This window comes from Mus caroli, unplaced genomic scaffold, assembly GCF_978045245.1.
Source record: "Mus caroli unplaced genomic scaffold, Mus_caroli_1 scaffold_11, whole genome shotgun sequence".
Taxonomy (NCBI): Eukaryota; Metazoa; Chordata; class Mammalia; order Rodentia; family Muridae; genus Mus; species Mus caroli.
Genome location: NW_028227266.1, coordinates 70282081 through 70300266, shown reverse-complemented (window position 1 = coordinate 70300266; position 18186 = coordinate 70282081). Strand labels below are relative to the sequence as shown.

General features: G+C 47.9%; 1 protein-coding gene across 2 annotated transcripts in view; it reads left to right on the top strand.

Moving 5' to 3' along the window:
• Nucleotides 1-17901, top strand: part of Cgnl1 (cingulin like 1) — a 156663-nt gene extending 138762 nt beyond the window's left edge. For both annotated transcript variants that reach the window (XM_021171400.2, XM_029481707.2), the window contains exons 14-19: nucleotides 2846-2935; nucleotides 11716-11799; nucleotides 12535-12659; nucleotides 13411-13519; nucleotides 13748-13911; nucleotides 14997-17901. In XM_021171400.2, coding sequence (XP_021027059.1) covers nucleotides 2846-2935; nucleotides 11716-11799; nucleotides 12535-12659; nucleotides 13411-13519; nucleotides 13748-13911; nucleotides 14997-15129 — 705 coding nt within the window. In that variant the 3' untranslated portion in view covers nucleotides 15130-17901. The remainder of the gene's footprint in view (nucleotides 1-2845; nucleotides 2936-11715; nucleotides 11800-12534; nucleotides 12660-13410; nucleotides 13520-13747; nucleotides 13912-14996) is intronic.
• The last annotated feature ends 285 nt before the right edge of the window (nucleotides 17902-18186 follow it).

Here is an 18186-nt window from a genome sequence, read left to right as displayed (position 1 = left end):
ATGAGATAGGCCTCTCTCAGACCAGAGAAAACTGATGGCAGTTTTATTGCTTTGTTTATGGGGTTGCCATATATTTTTTAGTATCTTACTCCTGATCTTTTTAGGGAGTCATTTTTGGATAAGCTAAGGTCAACCTAGTTAACTAGAAATGGATCATTCTAGGGCCTAGACAACCTGGTCAAAGGCAACTGGATGAGCTAAGGAGATGGCTCATTGTAAAATATAAGCCATATAAACCCGAGGACCTCTGTTCAGACCCCTAGCACGCATGCAAAACAGAGATCATGCCAGTGGGCATCTGTAATCCCAGTGCCAGAGAGGCAGAGATAGGAGGGTCCCTGGGGCTGGCCAGGTCATTCCTAGACAGAGAGTGAGTGAGGAAGACACCAGGCACGCATGTGCACACACACAAACGTCAAGTGGAAACCAATCAAGTAGCGAACAAAGACCCTTGGTATGATAGGCCCTGGCTTAGACCTCAGATATTGTCTGGACAGTATGGATTGGGAGCAGGAAAAAGAGCCTAAGTGATTTGGGGCTCTGGAGATGGCTCAGCAGTTAAGAGCACACACTACTCTTATAGAGGACCCAAGTTCAGTTCCACCTGGTGGGCAGCTCAGAGTTTCCTGCAAATTCCAACTCCAGGAGATCCAATGAGCGCCCTCTTCTGGCCTCTGCTGGCACCTGCACTCACATGCACATTCCCTCACCCAGATGCCTAACTAAAAGGAAAGAAATGGATCTTTAAAGATAAGTGATTTGAACTGAAATCAGATTGCGTTGGCAGATTATCTCCTTCGAGGCCACAATATTCAGACTAACAAGGTATTTCCTTTGGGTCACTGAAGGTCTTGAAGTAGTGGTGCAGCCAAACACCACTGCAGGCGGCGTTTCTGCACTTTTGTTCTTCAGTTCTGGCCTCAGGGCTCCTGCCATCATGGAAGGCATCTGAGAGGAGTTGCTCTCAGAGGTGGCAGGGCCGTGCTGTTATGACTTGTGCCTTTTCCATTCCTTCACTGAGACATAGCTAATGCTCAGGTCTCAGGTGCTCCCCACAGGAACAGTTTCTGTAAATCCAGCTGTAGGTGGTTGAAGTTCTGTAGATATTTTGCAATTTCTGGGTATTCTGCATGGATGGGCAACTTCAAGTAGCAGCTGGCCATGCCCTGAGTAGTTTCTGGGACTTTCTACTCCTAAGGGAGAGCTTTTGGGTTTCTTTAGTTTTTTTTTTTTGTTGTTGTTGTTTGTTTAGATTTATTATGTATATAGCATTCTGCCTGCGTATATGTCTGCAGGCCAGAAGAGGGCACCAGGTCTCACTATAGATGGTTTGAACTCAGGACCTCTGGAAGAACAGTGCTTTTAACCTCTGAGCCATCTCTCCAGCCCTCTTACTGTGTATATGTGCATGTGTGTGGAGGATAGAAGACACTTTGTAGAGTCAGCTCTCCATCTTCACGTGGGTCCTGGAGCCTGAACTCTAGCCTCCGTCTTCACAATAAGTATTTTTACCTGGTCAGCCATCTCAGTGGTCCTCCCGGGAGGCTTTGCTCACCACTTGATATAGTTGTTCATTCACAGACATTTCATCAGTCACACAAAGAGCTTCATTTCTGTTGTTTACAAAGCTACCCATGGTTGTCAGTCGATTCTGGCAACTTATAGTTTATACTTACACACACAGGTCTTGGTTTTTAAAAAGCATCTGTCAGGGCGAGAGAGATGGCTCCGTGGTTAAGAATGAGCGGCTGCTCTTCCAGAGGATCCATAGGGTGGCATACCTGTAACTCCAGACCAAGGAAATCTGCCGCCCTCTTCTGGCTTCCATAGGCACTGCACACATGTGGTGCACAGACATGCATGCAGACAAAACACTTGTATACATTGTTTTAGAAATACACATTTCAGAAAGCGCCCATGACCAGGTTTACCCAGACCTATGAAATCTACTGGAGACAGAAGAAACCCAGGCTCAAGTCCCCCCAGCACTCTGAGTGGAGGGAACCTCTTTCTCATTCATAAAACTACTTTGAAGTGTTTCTCTCTTAACTTCCAGTGATATTTAATAGAGTCCAGAGGGACAGGCTGTCATTACTCTGTGATGGTGAATTTACCAGAATTGGCCCCCACTGTCCTGTGCAATCCAGTGTGGGCTTGCGGGTGTCCACTGCTGAGTTCACGGGCACTGTAGAGAGGAGGCAGGTCAATAGCATGTGTCTGCGCTCACAGGAGTGAGCCCTTGAGTGTGAGGTATTTGTAGGCATGTCCAGGATGGCTTCCCACCCTATATGTTGACTTTAGTAGGGGCTGGTTTAAGACACATACTAACATATCCTTAGTGGGTTTGTTTCGCTCATCAGGACTTAGGGTAGCGCTTTTCTCCTTTCGTTTATTTTCTGCATGCCCAGTTATATCACAAAAGCAACAAAACATGTTTTTAAAATACCTGCTTTGGACACTATAAGAAATGATACGTATAAAGGCTGGGGGTGTTGCTCAGCTAGTAGAACACTGGCCTAGCAAGCGTGAAGCTCTGGGTTCAGTCTCAAGCACTGAAGACACTGGCTCGATCTTGTGATGCCAGCACTTGGGAGGTGCAGGAAGATCAGAGGTTCAAGGTGACTGTGGACTACATAGCAGGTTTGAGGCTACTCTGGGGTACGTGAGACCTTTTAGGAAGGAGGAAAGGGAAGGAGAGAGGAAAAGAGATAGATGCCTTATGTTCCCAAGCCCTAACAATACTCAGCTCTCATTTGCTCTTGGGGTTTCTTCTGTCCATGAGCACCCCATGCTCCTAACGCAGGTCAGTCTAACTTAAGTAACAGTTCGTGTTTTCCTTTCTCAGGACAAGGTGTCCCAATTGGAGATTGAATTGGAAGAAGAAAGAACCAACGCTGACTTGCTGTCAGAGAGGATCACGTGGAGCAGGGAACAGGTACGAGGAGGTGGTTGGAGGTTGAGTGCGTGCGTGGTACTGTGGGGAAAGGAAGCATGCAAGGCTGAGGACTCAGAGCAAGGAGGAGACAGTCTTCCTCACGGAGCACAAGGAGAGATTCTGTAGTATTTGCCATTGTAAGCCATAGGGAGGGAAGGGATCAGAAGCATGAGGGAATTTCCTAGAGCGGAGGCAGGAAGCGATGTGTTAGCTGCAGTAGGCCAAGAGCTTAGCGTCATCTGTTCAACTCAGGGTGACTAGGCTGGAGGTTTGGGACTGCAGGGTTGTCATCACTACGCTGGCAGTCCCTGCTCAGAGCTGAAGATGAAGGTCACTGGCTCCTTTGTCACCCCTGCTTCTGATGTATACAGGTTTCCTTGGGAAGTGAGAGCAGGGACTTTAAGCCAGGCTACTGGGCTCTGGTTCTGTGTTAGTTCCCAAGCTGTACTTGTGGTGGGGTAGCATTCAGAAGCCCAGGGAGCAGAGAGAGATTTTCCAGAATGCCAGGACACAGATGGACAGCTCAACCTTGACATTGGCTCTCCAAAGTTCTTACTGTGTTTTCTAAGTTCTCTTACTGGACTCAGAGCTGTTTTGTTAGGAGTTCCTGCCAGGTTGGCTAAGCAGCCGTGTTACTCCAGGGCATTCCAAGGTCTGCTAAGCATGCATAATGAGAGACATGCCGGTGGATTTGTTTTGTCCATGTTCCCTGTGATATAAGCACAGTGGGAGAAATGGTAAGAACTGTCACTTTATTAATAGTCCAGGCAGTTAAAACCAGTTTCCAGTTCCATCACGTATACACAAGAGAAAACACAGCCATGCTGAACCAGAACACAGTACCTCCACTGGGTCAGCCACTGGCCCAGAACTGTGGGGTATCTGGTCCCACAGTGCCTTTGGCCTTTTCCTCTCACTGAGCATTCATTCGAGTCATGGGATGCGACTGCTCGCCTCAGTGGTCAATGCTGAAAATTTTCCACTGAGCCAAACACTTGAGGTTCATGCTGGAGGAGATAAAGACTCTGGCCTGGGGATGCTGTGAAGGGCACTCACAGGCAGTCCCAGGCCTGCTCCTCAGCTGCCTCCCATGGAGCTCTGGGAAATTCCCAGAACAATTAAGTCTGGAGATGTCGCTCAGTTTGTAGGGTACCTGCCCATCACACACAGAGTCCTGGGTTCAATCCCTGGCACTGCATAAACTGGCATGGTACTGCATGGCTGTGATCCTAAGAAGTGAATGCAAGAGGATCAGAAGTTCAAGGCCATCCATCCTTGGCTAAATAGTGAGTTCTAGGCCAGCCTGAGACCCTTTCCCACAAATAAACAAAAGCTATTTATGTAGAAGGGTCTGAAGGTGTCCCCTCTCCCAACCTGCCACCACTAGCTCTATTATCCATTATTCATTATCTATTAGCCATTGTCGTCTTGCCATTTCTGGGAGGTAGAGAAATTAAAGTAGGTACATGCTTGCTGTAAATGGAGAAATTGAAAATCAAGTTCAAATTGATATAGAAACTGATGAGAAACAAAACCAAAATTCCAAGATCGACTGATGCTCCTCCCTCCCTCCCTCCCTCCCTCCCTCCCTCCCTCCCTCCCTCCCTCCCTCCCTCCCTCCCTCCCTTCCTTCCTTCCTTCCTTCCTTCCTTCCTTCCTTCCTTCCTTCCTTCCTTCCATGGTTTTTGATGATAGGTCTTGCTATGAAGCCCATACTAGCCTCAACCTCTCTATCCTCCTGCCTCAGCCTCTGAGTGCTGGAGTTACAGGTGTGTGCTACTACAGCTGGTGAGTGACCCCTGTGGATGGAGGTCTCTGACCTCTTCTGGCCCTCGATGCCTCCTGATTAGAGAGAGAGATTTGAGGGGAAAGTCCCACTTCACCAACAATCCTTTATCTCAAAGTCTGACTTTCTGCCTTTAAAATTAAAGGGCATGTAGAGAGGGCTTTGGGGACAGACAGACAGGCCTGGCCAGTGGGAACTGTCCAAGGCCATGTACCTGTGACACCCTGTCACATCACAGCAAGAAGAGTCCTGTGGCAGGTAGTTCTTAGAAGCTGAACCCCTTTTTCCTCTCATCAGTTTTCACCAACTGACACCCTAACAAAGGCAGAGACTAAAGGACAGAAAGCGGCACAGGTCACCTTGAATCCTATGAACCGTGGACTCCCAGCAAGTGCAGCTGGGCACTGAGAAGAGAAAGCACGGGGAAAGAATTTAAAACAAAAACAGAAACAGCTCTTGCTTTCTTTTAAAAGTAAAGTTTTCTGTTCTCTATTTAAGACTGAGCATTTCTAAGTTCTGAGTCCTTGCTTCTCCCCATGTATCCAGTCTTTCCCCTCGTCCCAGCGTTATGTCTTAGGTAAGCAGGCCAAACAAAAGGGTTCTGGCAATCTTAGCCAAAGGGTAAGCCCTCTGACAGGACCTTGGGTCTGGCAAGGATGTCAAGGTTAAATCTGCAGAATTGTGTAATGGATGAAAGATTTGAGACCCAGAGCCATGAAGGACTTTAAGCAGAGTCCTGTGGCAGGTAGTTCTAGAGGTGAGCTTAGGCTTCCCCTTCCAAAGATGGTGTTTTAGCTACCAGAGCCTGGAAAATATAGCAAATATGACTTTGTGCATGGCAGAGTGGTAAAGCTTCAGAATTCCAATGTGATGTTAGGCCAGCATGAGGAGAGGAACTAGATTTAACAAGTAGAAAACTAACAATAAAATGCACAGGTGCTAAGTACCAAGAACAGGACTCCCGCCCAGGAGGGAAAGGCCACACTGGGCCTTAGAGGGAAGGGCTCTTAGAGGAATCTTGGCCCAGTGTCAGCTTTGAAGAAAAAGATGTAACAGAGTGGGAGTGGCATCTGAGCCAGAGCAGATTGGCTGGTAAGCACCGGATGCTGAGAAGCAATGAATGCTCACATACTTCTGGTTTTCATGAGCAAAGCAGAGGAGCCAGGATTGGAGGGGATGACTAAGGCTCTGAATGGCTGTGTCCTGACTGCATGAGGAGCTGTGGGGAGCCGTGGGAGGTTATTCAGCACAACAGGGAAGCGTATGCAGTGTTCTAGATGGTCAATTTAAGAAAGAGCTGGGGTAAAGAAGGGAGGCCCCAGAAGGCCTTCACTGTGCTCCTCAGAGATCACTCTGTTCTGTGCCCCTGGCTTCTCTCGTTATTCTTGTGTTTATTCAGTACGTGCTAGCCCCGTATTTACTGAGTCTCAGGGATTTTCTTCCATACATAATCAGGATAGTAGATAAATTCAGAGAATTCTAATCAAGATAAATGTTTTTTTTGTTTTTTGTTTTTTTTTTTTTTACCACTGGTTTTCAAACATGTCTGATGTTGAGAAAGAATAGACTTGACTTGGCCTAATGCCATATTTATAAAGGTGAGGAGTGTCTTGTCTATTTTCTCATACACAGAACAGAGAACTTGTAAGCTGAAGGAAGATTCACTGAGGCACTGCTTTATTGGCTTTGGATCTCTTTAAATCCCGGGAAAACCTTTTTTCCTTTCTTTCTACAAAAACTTTCTCTGCTAAGAGCCAGTAGGACAGACCTTGCTTCTCAGGTGGCTGAGGCAGGAGGATTGTAATTTCATGGCCTCCAGAGATGGCGCTGGAGGCCCCGGGTTCAATTCCCAGTGCCATGAAAACAAACTAAACATTTCCGTCTATGACTACTGCCAACTACACTGAGGATTTTCCAGCGCTGGCCCCTTGCATGCTTTCTTGGCCACTTTTGGGGCTTGGAAGGTACAGGCATGGCCTACAGTTGCATAGCTTGTAAGAGGTAGAGTCACATTATGACCCTACACATACATTATATTCTAAAGATCTTCAAGTTAAGAGTAAGGTTACATGGGTAGGGGATGTGGCTCAGTTAGCAGAGCGATTGCTTAGTGTGCACAGAGCCCTGAATTCATTCCCCAGCACCTCATAATATGGATATAGTGGCATACACTTGTCCTCCCTGCATGGATGAGAGGCGAGGGCAAGAAGAGTTCATGGCCATCCTTGGTTCATCATCATCATCATCATCAGTATTCCTATTATTAACACTTACAGTACACAGGGCTGCATTTACCTTCGCCTCTTCTGACTCTCAGCATGTGGAAAGGGGTCAAACAGAAAGAGCGCTAGCCTGAGTTTGAAACATGCTGGGTAGGCTGGTATCTTGGCTCAGTGGGCATCACTGTGCATACCATTGCTGGTAGCTGAATGCGCACAGCAAGGTTGGGCTTGCTTACAGGCAGCCCCCTCAGCCTTGAGAGCCAGGGTGATACAGCACGGTGGTAAGTTGACTCATCCCACCCAGACAGCTGGCAGCGGGCAAATACTGACTTCAAACTTTGGGAAGCGTCACCATCTTCCCAGGGACTAGCAAGCCTGCCTTGTTGCCTTGGAAACTGCCAGACAGATCCCAGGGGGTAAAGCTTGAGGCATGAACAGTTACTTTCAGAAACTGCTCCTTTGTGGCTGGCTCACACCTGCTCCTCTGTACCTGGGGACATAGGAACCAGTAATTGAGACTCTAAATAGCCCCTTTTCAGGAGGAAAGTGACAGACCAAAGTGGGGCTTCCTCTTTCAGTTAAAGTGACGCCAGGCTCAGAACTGCCTCTTAGTGTGTGAGCTACTCAAAGCCCACTGTGTAAGCTGGCTGGTGATAATTCTTAGAATGCCCAGGAGTGATGGCCTGCCAATCTCATCACAGCCTATTGATAAACCCAGGCCAGGAGGCTGTTATTATTAGCAACCATAAATACCTCTGGCTTTTCATTAACCCGAAAGGCTGCAGCTTCTAAACCTGAGAGCTAACTTGGGTCACTGGTATCCTACAGGCTGCTAGAATCAGATCTGCTGCTTCCTACCAATACGTTCCCTGTGAGTTAGCATCCATTCAGTCCAGCTGTGCTCCTGACTGTTTTAATTTGACCACAGAGCTTTGATTCAGACTGTTTAATAGAGTTGAAGGGTAAACAGCATGTAAAACACTGAGCTCACATGAGGTATTTCTCCGGCCTCACTTCCCTGGGTCCAAGGAAGGATCAGAACGTGAGACCTGTGTGCTGAGCTGAGCCTCAGAAGCAAGGACTCCCTGGTGCTTGCCAGGATTTGTGCTGAAATCATTCTTCTTTGGGACCTTAACTATAACACCGTGTGGAATTCCTTGAGGCTCCACAAGGTGGATTTATTTTAGAGCATAATGATGGTTTTTAGAAGCATGGAGGGGAAGCTATTGTGTTTTCCAAAAGACGCAGAAACACAGCCTGCCTGGCTACTGTCACTGTTGGGTTTTTATGGCTGCCTCCTATTCCTTCCTGTTTTCCTGATTTATTGTACACTTCCAAGTTAAGAGCCCTCTTTTGAGAGGTTGTGGTGGGGTATGAAATGTTACGATGTTTTTGCTGTTGTTGCTGTTTTTCTGTTTTCCTGGAGCTCTCCAGGGAGGGCTTGAACCTGAAGAGACCCTCAGAGATGTCTCTTGCTTAGAGTTCTGCCACAGGGGAGGTCTGTTTTCTGGTAGAGGCTATAAGCTGCATGGTCTAAGCTCTGGGACCTTGCCCTGTGACTGTGGCAGTCCTCCATGCCCCAGGGCTATCTCCACTTAACCCTCCTGTAGACTTTTTCTTTGGAGCTCTACAGAATTCCCCACTAACACTCTGCTTCCTGTAAGGTTTTTCCATAGTCAAGCATCAAACCTCCTGAGTCTGTGGTTCCACTGAGAAATGGCTGGGGGTGGGGGGACTGAGGGCTTTTTGTCAGAAGCCCTGGGGTAAAATCCCCAGGCTGCTTCCATTCGGATCTGATCTAGGCTCTATTCTGACCCTCCCAACATAAAAACAGGGTGATATCACCTGTGTGGGAGTTTCCAGAAGGATTAGCAGGCTCAGACTGCTCATGGCTGAAGCAGGGCTGTCCCTACTACCCAGCTGTGGGGGGAGGCTATACTCCACTTTGTGTGCATTTTAATACTTCTGTTGTCGTCAACTTGATTTCTCTACTAGTCTACATCCCTCCACTTTGGGGGACCAATTTTTCTTCTCTGTAGGATAGGGCAGGATCCTCTGGCTTCCTTGGAAGTCTCCTTGAACAGCATCCTATAGGATGGGGCAGTAACCAAAACATCCTGTTCCAGGCAACTGAAAGGGCCCTTATGGGCTACTTTGCTCAAGTACAAATGAACCTGCAGGCCCTGCTCTGCGAGCAAGGTCTATGGGGGAGGAGGAGCTGGGCCAGGCAACTTGTCTGTGGAGTTTCTTCCCACCATGGAAGGTGTGCACAGTGTCAAGTGCATACTGCCCTAAGCAGTATGGCTTCCCCTAGGAGGCCTGAGCAGGCTGTGAGTCCGCATTCATTACCAGCAGTCACAGGAGTAAGACCATCGCCCTTTCAGCGGCATGTGATTCTCAGGGCTCTGGGGCAAGTGGGAGGAAGTAGCTGGTGGTGTGTCCCATGCTCTCTGCTTGTCCCTTAAATCGTTGGCATTTTTCCTTGCTCTGTACAAGTATGGCCTAAGGGAACTAGACTTGGATGTTTGGGTTTTGCATCTTAATATTTGAATACCCTTATAGGGTACACTGTGATCCTATAACACACGTGTACAGTGTGTAATTTTCTAGTTAGGGAACTAAATATTTCCATCTTTTCAACAACTAACAACTTTTAGTGTAATGCAATTCTTTGATAATTTCATACATGTACACACTGTATTTCACTCCTAACTTCACAGTTTCCCTGTTTAATTTTTTTCTGAGAAAATTTCATATATTTTGATCATATTCTTTCCCCTCCCTCAACTCTTCCCACATGCCTGATTCACCCAACTCAATATCCTCTCGTTTAAGGGGAAAAACAGAACAAAACACAGAGTCCATCTCTCCTGGGCCAAGTACTCCTGGGCCCTGGGTCTTCTCTGGTGTATGATCAATATACCAGTTATCAGCCATTAAAGAAACTGATTTTTTTTTCCCTCATCCAATAGTGATTAGGTGCCAATAGCTCCTTAGTGAGGGCTAGAATTTCATGCCCACTTCCCCTCCTGCATGCTGGGATTCTGTCTGAGCTTGTGCAGGTCTCGTACATGATGTCACAGTCTCTGCACTCCTATGTATATCTGCCCTGTGTTGTGTCTGGAAAACACGATTTCCTTGAAGTCATTCACCACCTCTAGTCTGACAACCTTTCTACCGCATTACCAAGTCTCTTATTCTGTGTGCATCGACCAGTTGTGGCTTTCTGTCTGCCTCTGCCTCCTGAGTGCTGGGATTCAAGTTGTGCACCATCATGCCTGGCGTTATATCATTAAGCATATAAACTAATGGATTTCATAATATTTCACACATGTATATGACATGCTTTGATCATCTTCAGTCCCCTATCATATCCTGCCCCTACTCCTTCCTCTTCCTTTAAATCCTCCTCCTGCTTTCATGTTTTATTTATATAATTATTAAGTGTGTATATACAGGAGTCCATTTAATATTGCATGTATGTGCATGCTTTTAGGGCTGGCCATTGGTTGCTCCATGTTTCTTAATAACACGATCATCTTTTCCCAGCTTTCCACTGTTATTCACTATGTCGCTACCAGTGAAGTCAGTTTCTTGTAGGCAGAGTTCAGTTGGAATTTTATTTCTCCCATCTGGCTAATCTGTCTTTTGATTGATACATTTATCATATTCACATTTGAGGTTGATATCAGTAAATAATGTTCTCATCTGTCAACTGCACTCTGCTTGTTTTATATGTATTCTTTCCTGTCTCCTTTATTGTTTATTTTTGTGATTTATCTTCCTCATTCGTGTGTGTTAGATTCCTTCTCTTTTCTCTATCTGTTCTCCTGCTGGGTTTTATAGATATATGTGTTTTCAGAATGGTAGTTACCATCTTTTCATTTCTAGTGTCTTTCTTGTAGAGCTGATCTGGTGCTGTTTATCTGGGAAACACTTTATTTTTCTTTCATTTATTAAGACTAATGTGGGTATAGTATTGGGTGTCATTGTTATTTCTTTTGGTTTTTTAATATAGTATCTACCCTGTAAGGTTTCTGTTGAGAACTCTGTTCTAAGTTTAGTGGGTCTTCGCTTATAGGTGGCCTGACATATTCTTCTACTTTTATGATTCTGTCTTTGTCTTATACCTGTGACATGTTGACTATAATAACCCTAGTGATGATCTGTTTTGAGTGAATCTAGTTGAGGTACTTTGAGCATCTCAAATCTCTTCAGATTGGGAAATAGGTTTGCTTGTTATGGTCTAGCCTGTGGTAATATCTTCATCTTTGTGCTGTGGTTGACTTCAACGGTTCCTGAAGTGGCTATAAGACTGTGCAGCACATGTGGGCTTGCAGAGCTGCACAGAGGCTGGGAGCTAGGGCCTGAGCAGCTCAGATTCTATGGTGCAGATATAGAAAGCACTGTTCCTAACTTTTTCAGATCAGGTACAGGTGACAATAAATCTTGTGGTACTAGTAACCTATGGTCCCTGAACCATAGGACATGGAGACCCAATAGGTCTTCATCCCTGGAACCTACAGATGAGTATGGAAAGAGAACAACTCAATATATATTGGCAGAGTTAGCTACAGTGACTGCTGTTATTTTTAGTTAACTATCACTATACTTGCCAATGGATCAAGGGCATCTAAGAAAAAGATCTTCTACTCAAGAGAAGCAGTATGGTGGGTACCTGTCTTCATGAAAACCTGATTTTCTGTTGGATCCATGCCAGTACAAAGAGTATGAGGACCAAGTTTCAGCCCCTTTTGCTCTGCTTGTTGTAGATGGAGCAGATGAGGAGTGAGCTTCTTCAGGAGAAAGCTGCCAAGCAAGACTTAGAGTGTGACAAGATTTCCCTAGAGAGACAGGTGAGGACAGCCAGTTCCTTGAGTTCCTGGCTCCTGTTATTCTCCTATGGGAATGTGGCGGGGGGCCCTACCCCAGGGTCAGTATGTGGGGCACTGAGGTGAGCGGTAGGATGAGGCTCATGCTCAACCACAGCGTCAGCTCTTCTCAGAGGCTCAGGTTCACTGCTGATGGCGCAGGTCACTTTCATGAGTGGACAGAAGGCTCCAGTTCATGGAGACTCCTAATTGACAAGGTGGCTCACTGAGAAACTGGCCCCGTATGTCCGCAGTAGGGTGCAACATTTAAGGTAGCCTCAGCAGTCGAGGAAGATATTTATACAATATTTAGAAGTGGTTGACTATAGCCAGTGGTGGGGAAGCCATCAGCATGGGAGGGCACAGTTCCAGTGTAAAGGGGACAGAAAGTAATCACAGCATTACTGAGTTGGATAAGTCAAATCAGTTCTTTCAGACTATTCATGTCAGTCTGCCACTGAAACGCACCGGTAGAGGGGCTTCTGCCTCTTCCCTCCATGCTCAGGAGACTCCACACACGCCAGCCCTTTCACCCAGGCTCAGAAGGCAACAACTTAGAGTTTCTTTCTTTGATCTTATAAGACCTGAGTTCAAAGGTGTTCCTTGGAACAGCCTCTGGAATCCCCTGGTGCCAATTCCTCACTCTACCTAGTATGCTTCTGCCCAAGGAGCACACCCTAACCCAACCAAGCCTCTCAAAGGCCCCCTCTCTGATTCCAGAACAAAGACTTAAAGAGCCGGATTATCCACCTGGAAGGTTCCTACAGGTCCAGCAAGGAGGGCCTGGTGGTGCAGATGGAGGCCAGGATTGCAGAGCTGGAGGACCGGCTGGAGAATGAGGAGAGGTAGGCCCAGCCTGGAGTGCGGCAGGGGGCCAGGTAGGCTCTGGTCATTCAGTAGGCCTGGTGGGTTGGAGGCTCTCCCCCGATCCCGATTGACCCCCATGGAAGGTAGAGTCAATCCCAGCCTCACCATCATCTCCATTTCTCAGATAAGAACAGTGAGCTCCACCAAGGTAAGCTGTTGAGTTTGGGCCAGGTTAGAGGCAGGGATCTGCCTTGGCCCTGAGGGCAGGTATATTCAAACAGAAGGCGCCAACTACCTACCTGGAGTGGAGAGGTCCTTCCACAGTGGGTAGAAAAGATGTGAGACTTCTTCCCAACAAAATGATTTTTGAGCTAACCACGTAGTCCCAGCCTGAGCACACACACACACACCCCGAACCTTCCTTGGAGGTTCCTGGAGTATAGGTACATGGTTTCAGTCAGATTTCTAAGCCTGGCTGGTGTAGACCCCAAATACCAGCAGTGTGTGATTCTTTGCTTCAAACGTTAAGCTCAGCAGCAGGAGAATTTAGGGAACTTCTGAGTTCTGGTCCTGCAGCCTTGGGAGAGTCTTGCCCTTCTTGGGGTTCCAGGTTCCCTCCTGTGACACCAGCAGCCCTTTCTTCCTGTGTAGCTGTTTTTCTCCGACCCTGAGCTGACCAGGCAGCTATGGCTGGAGTGTCCCATCTCCTCCTTCCAGCCTGCGCTCCCTGGAGTGTTGAGACTTAGAGGAATTAGAGGGTGTGTTCTGTGCTGCTTTCTCTACTCCCAGGGATCGGGCCAACCTGCAGCTCAACAACCGAAGGCTGGAGCGGAAGGTGAAGGAGCTGGTGATGCAGGTGGATGATGAGCATCTGTCACTGACGGACCAGAAGGACCAGGTGAGAGCGCCTCTGCCTTCTCTCTCAGATGAGAGTCTGTGTCCCAAACCGGGATGCGCGGGGTGCGTATGCAGCGTCCCCTGTTCCACTCACCCTACAGATGTTCTTGCTTTTTCTGTGAGGCGGGGTTGCCTGGGAAGTAGGCGGGCCCCTGGCATCTCCTGCTCTGGCTTCTCCAGCTCAGCTGGACATCGAGCTAACACTCAAGCTCCATCTTTCCTCCTGCAGCTGAGCTTGCGCCTGAAAGCCATGAAGCGCCAGGTGGAGGAGGCCGAAGAGGAGATCGACCGACTGGAAAGTTCTAAGAAGAAGCTGCAGAGGGAGCTGGAGGAGCAGATAGGGGTGAATGAGCAGCTGCAGGGGCAGCTCAACTCTATGAAGAAGGGCTTAAGGTGGGTAGAGGTGGTGGCCCACCGAGGTCCATAGCTAATGGGGTCATCCTGTTCTTGAGGTGAAAGTGGCTGTGCCTACTTGCATCACCCTACCTGTTCAATAAGGCCTCACATAAGGCATCCTCATACCAGTGTTAGGCAGAGCTTGAGGCACAGAGAGGGTCAGAGTATCCCCACTACCATGGAGGAACATCTCCTATCTGACGGGAGAGTGGAGTTCTCATTGATACCTTTCTAAGAATGAGGATCTTCCAAGCTGCTCTGAGGAAAGCTGAAGGGTAGGGCTAGAGAAGGGTTTTCCCTACTCCAGGACCAGTGTGGGGGGTATTGAGGTGAGGGTTGAGTGTGGGTTTGTGCCCACCCAGAGCCTTTTGTGGAGGCTGCCTGTGCCTGGGGTTCGATGCCTACTGCTTCTGGTAGCTCTCATAAGCCAACTCTCATAAGCTCCACTCACATGTCTGCGGCTCACTGAGAATCCTACCACATGGGACTGAGAACTTGTCCCAAGCTCAGCAGTATGCTACAACAGTGGGACTCGGTGGGCAAAAGATGATGTTCTGATAAACTATTAAGACATGATTGTGTGAGGATGTGGCTCAGTTGGTAGAGCGCCTGTCTCACACGCAGACACTCCCTTAAGGGTTCCATCCCTTAGCAGCCCATAAACTAGGTGTGTGACCTATGATCTCAGTACTTAGGAGGCAGAGGCAAGAGGATCCAAACCTCAAGGCCGTTTTTGGCCACATAGTTAGCTTGAGGCCAGCATGGACAAGCTATATAAGACCCTGTCTTAGAAGGAAAAAAAAAAGTTTTTGATCCATAGTGAATCAGAAGCACCCTGACCAGCAGCCATAGTAGAGTTAGGCGGAGGGAGGAGTTAGTTTTACTCTTGGTAGCTCACCCCACCAACAGGAATAGCAGGCAGTTTGTACCTGTTGCTAAGACAAATGTCTGGTGCTGGCAAATTCATGCATATAGATGCAGCAGTGGGGTCGGGGGCAGGAGCCCAACATCCTTTCCTCCATCTCCATATCAGAGACAAGGCCTAGCCAGGGTCCAGGAACAGCTCCTTTGTGTTTCCGCAGGCTTAAGACACTGTCTAGCAAAGTACTGGATGACTCGGACGACGATGACCTCAGCAGTGATGCGGGAAGCCTCTACGAAGCCCCACTGAGCTATGCCTTTCCCAAAGACAGCACTATCGCCAGCCAGATCTGAGTCTGCTTCCAGGCCTGTTGATCCTGACAGGACTCTGCAGTCATCTAGACAGAGCAGGAGGCACTAAATGGGGCTTGTGAATGGAGTCAGACCCACAGTTACCACCTCACATTCTGCCTGGGGCCTCTGCGTGGTTGAGTGACCTTGGATCTTAGATAGGGAGCTATTGAAGTTTCAGATGACCTAACTGGGACATTTGGGGGTAAGACAAAGCCCCATTGTGCACTGCTGTCTGCCATCACTCCTTCTCCTGCCCCGGGAAAGGTTCCAGTGCCAGCTGTAATGATATAGGGACACATAGGGATGAAATGATGTATAGACTGAACCAGACCTTCTCAAGGACCACTGTTCTCCTTAAGGATGCTCCAGAGCCTTTGGAGTATGGCATCTTGGTAAAGTTCACATACTGATCTTGATTATCTTTTAAAATATGAAGCTACCAGATCTCAAGTATTAAGAAGCTGGAGGCAAAGGAGGGAGAGTGAAGGCTACTCTGGAAACCAGAGGGGGTCAGACAGTGGGAATCGATAATTGGTTTGTATGGGAAACCAGCTCATTGATGGTTGGGGAAGGACACTTAGGCTGAGTCTGAGGCCTTGGTTGTTTATTTTATCTGAACCATGCAAAGAGCAGTCCCTACTCCCCACTGCTTTCAAGCAAGCAGAATGGGAGACAGATGAGATTTTTTAACAAGTGCTGTGCTTCCCGAAGGACAAGAGCGCTGTTGTTGTGTCTCCTTAGCCCTTTTCCTCCATGGCAGACCTCCAAGCGAAGCTCACTCAGGCCTGGAATTGGAGGAATAGGAGGGGCCTCGAGTCGAGGCCTATGGGCTTAGGTATGAGGGTAAGGAGGGAGGCATCCAGGAAGTTCATGGGGCAGGGATGAGTAAGTGGGTATGGGGCTGATGTAAGAAGGAATACAGAGACGTTCTTGAAAGCTGGGGGATGTGCAAGAAGGGCAGGGAGTGGGGGTTGAGCTGGAGTTTGGAATGATGGGAAAAGGGATTGGGAGTGCTTGCCATCTGAAGGGATTTTTTGGGAACAGGTGTCAGGAAGGGATGAGGTCCAAGGGCAAGCACATGATGCCAAGGTAGTTTGGGGAGGATGCTGGGCATCCCTGCATATCTCCTGGCCTACCCATGTCTCCTCATAACTGTGACAGTCACCTATGAAAGAGCCTTGCGAGTTGCCTATGTGTAAGGCAGAGGTGACAGGACACTGGAGCAGAGTCCTCAGGCTTCCTGATATGGGGACTCCTGGGGACCAGGTTACCATAAGGTCCTGTCCACAGCAGGTCAGAGTTCACACAACTAGATTCAGAGAAGGGGTCTGAAGGATGAGCATTTGCTGCCAGAGAACCAAGCCCTATTACACATCCCGAGAGCCACCGTCTCCCTCAACATAGCTGGGCACAGCCCTCGCCTGTCTCCTCACTGGGTATGGAGAGACTTCTGCTTTCAGCCATTCTTCCATGTAACAAACATGTACTATCTATCATCCATCAAAATGTGTCAGGCACAGACTTGGGCACTGGAAACACAGTAAATAGAAGTAAAAATGTTGAGCCGGAGATGTGGCTCAGCTGGGGCAATGTGTGCCTGGCGTGCAGGAAGCCCTGTGTTTAACCCCCAACTCTATAAACCGGGTGTGGTGTGGTGTGCCTGTGATCTCAACACTCAGGAAGTGGCAATCCAGAGTTCAAAGTCAGCCTTGGATGCATATGCAGGTCTTGGCCAAGCTGGGTTATAGGAGACCCCCTCTCAAAAAAACCAACCAACCCTGCCCTCCTGTAACCATCCAGGAGAGTATGGTGCAGTCTGAACCTCTCTATACTCAGCCTCGGAGAACCTCTGTCCTCTTGGGAATGTGATAGCCTGCGATTGGTTGGCTGGTTCCCCAGAACACACAGGAATTCCTTAGCTCCTAGAATCTTCTCATGTCATCATTCAATATTTGTACTCAGCCTAGAAATGTCTTAGCCTGCTCATCCCAGAGATTTAGGTGACAAAAATCAAGACCCCGAGGAAGGGTGTTTGTTTTGGGGTTTGACAAAATTAGCCAGCCCTTATTCCAGTCAGTTCTTTCTGGTAGCCATGGGGCTAACTAACTACATGAAGGAAGATAGCTCGTGGAAGGGAGAGCAGAGGCCACCACTGGAAACTTGTGGAGTCCCTCACCCCATTCCCCCCTCTCCACACACACCAGAGGAGGCTAGACAAGATGAGGGCATGTCTCCTGTGCTGTAATGGAGTGGGCAGCGAGCCGGTGTGTGCAGTATAGTCAGCGAGTGATGCGACACTGGACTGAGGTTTAGGACGAGGTTTGTAAGTCCCAGGCTCATCTCTTCCCTGTGATCCTGACAGGTACATCCTGGGACAAGGTGGAGATTAGGACTCCAGGTCCTCCTCAGCTCAAACCTGTTGAGCATTCCTTGGTCTTCTTATATATACATGTTTTTCTGTTTATTCCTTTAAGAACTAATCCTGCTCAAGAGCGTTTTCTTTAGCTAGCTTAAAAATATCTCCTGTAAAGACATACATGTTGCCAAATGCAATGTTGAGAAGACAATCACTGTATGGCTTTTATAAATTTGTTTTTCCTGCTCTGGAGTGTCATTCCACCATGACAGTTGGAATATTCTGGTGGGTCTTTTAGTAGGGATTGGTCACTATGCGTTGTCATGGGGAAGAGACATTTTTATCACAGCTACCTCCATGAGAATGACTTCATGGATAAAGCAAGATTTCCTTTCAATAAACTCACTTGACAGGAATCCTGGCTCTTGTTTTATTTTCTATCTTTTGAGTTCTGTCCAGTTTGGATGTTGTGTTACTGTGCAAGCATGAGGACCCATTCAATCCCCAGAACCCACATACAAGAGGCAAGTGTGGTGGTCCGTTCCTGTAATTCCTGGGGAGTTGGAGACAGGGATTTGGGGAGCTTGGTGGCCTGCCAGTTATGTGGAATTAGTGAGGTACAAGCAAAAAAGAAAGCACCAATGTATATGCCGGGAGCTACAGGGGTTGCCCAGGGCCACTCTGAGAGACTATGGGGTGGT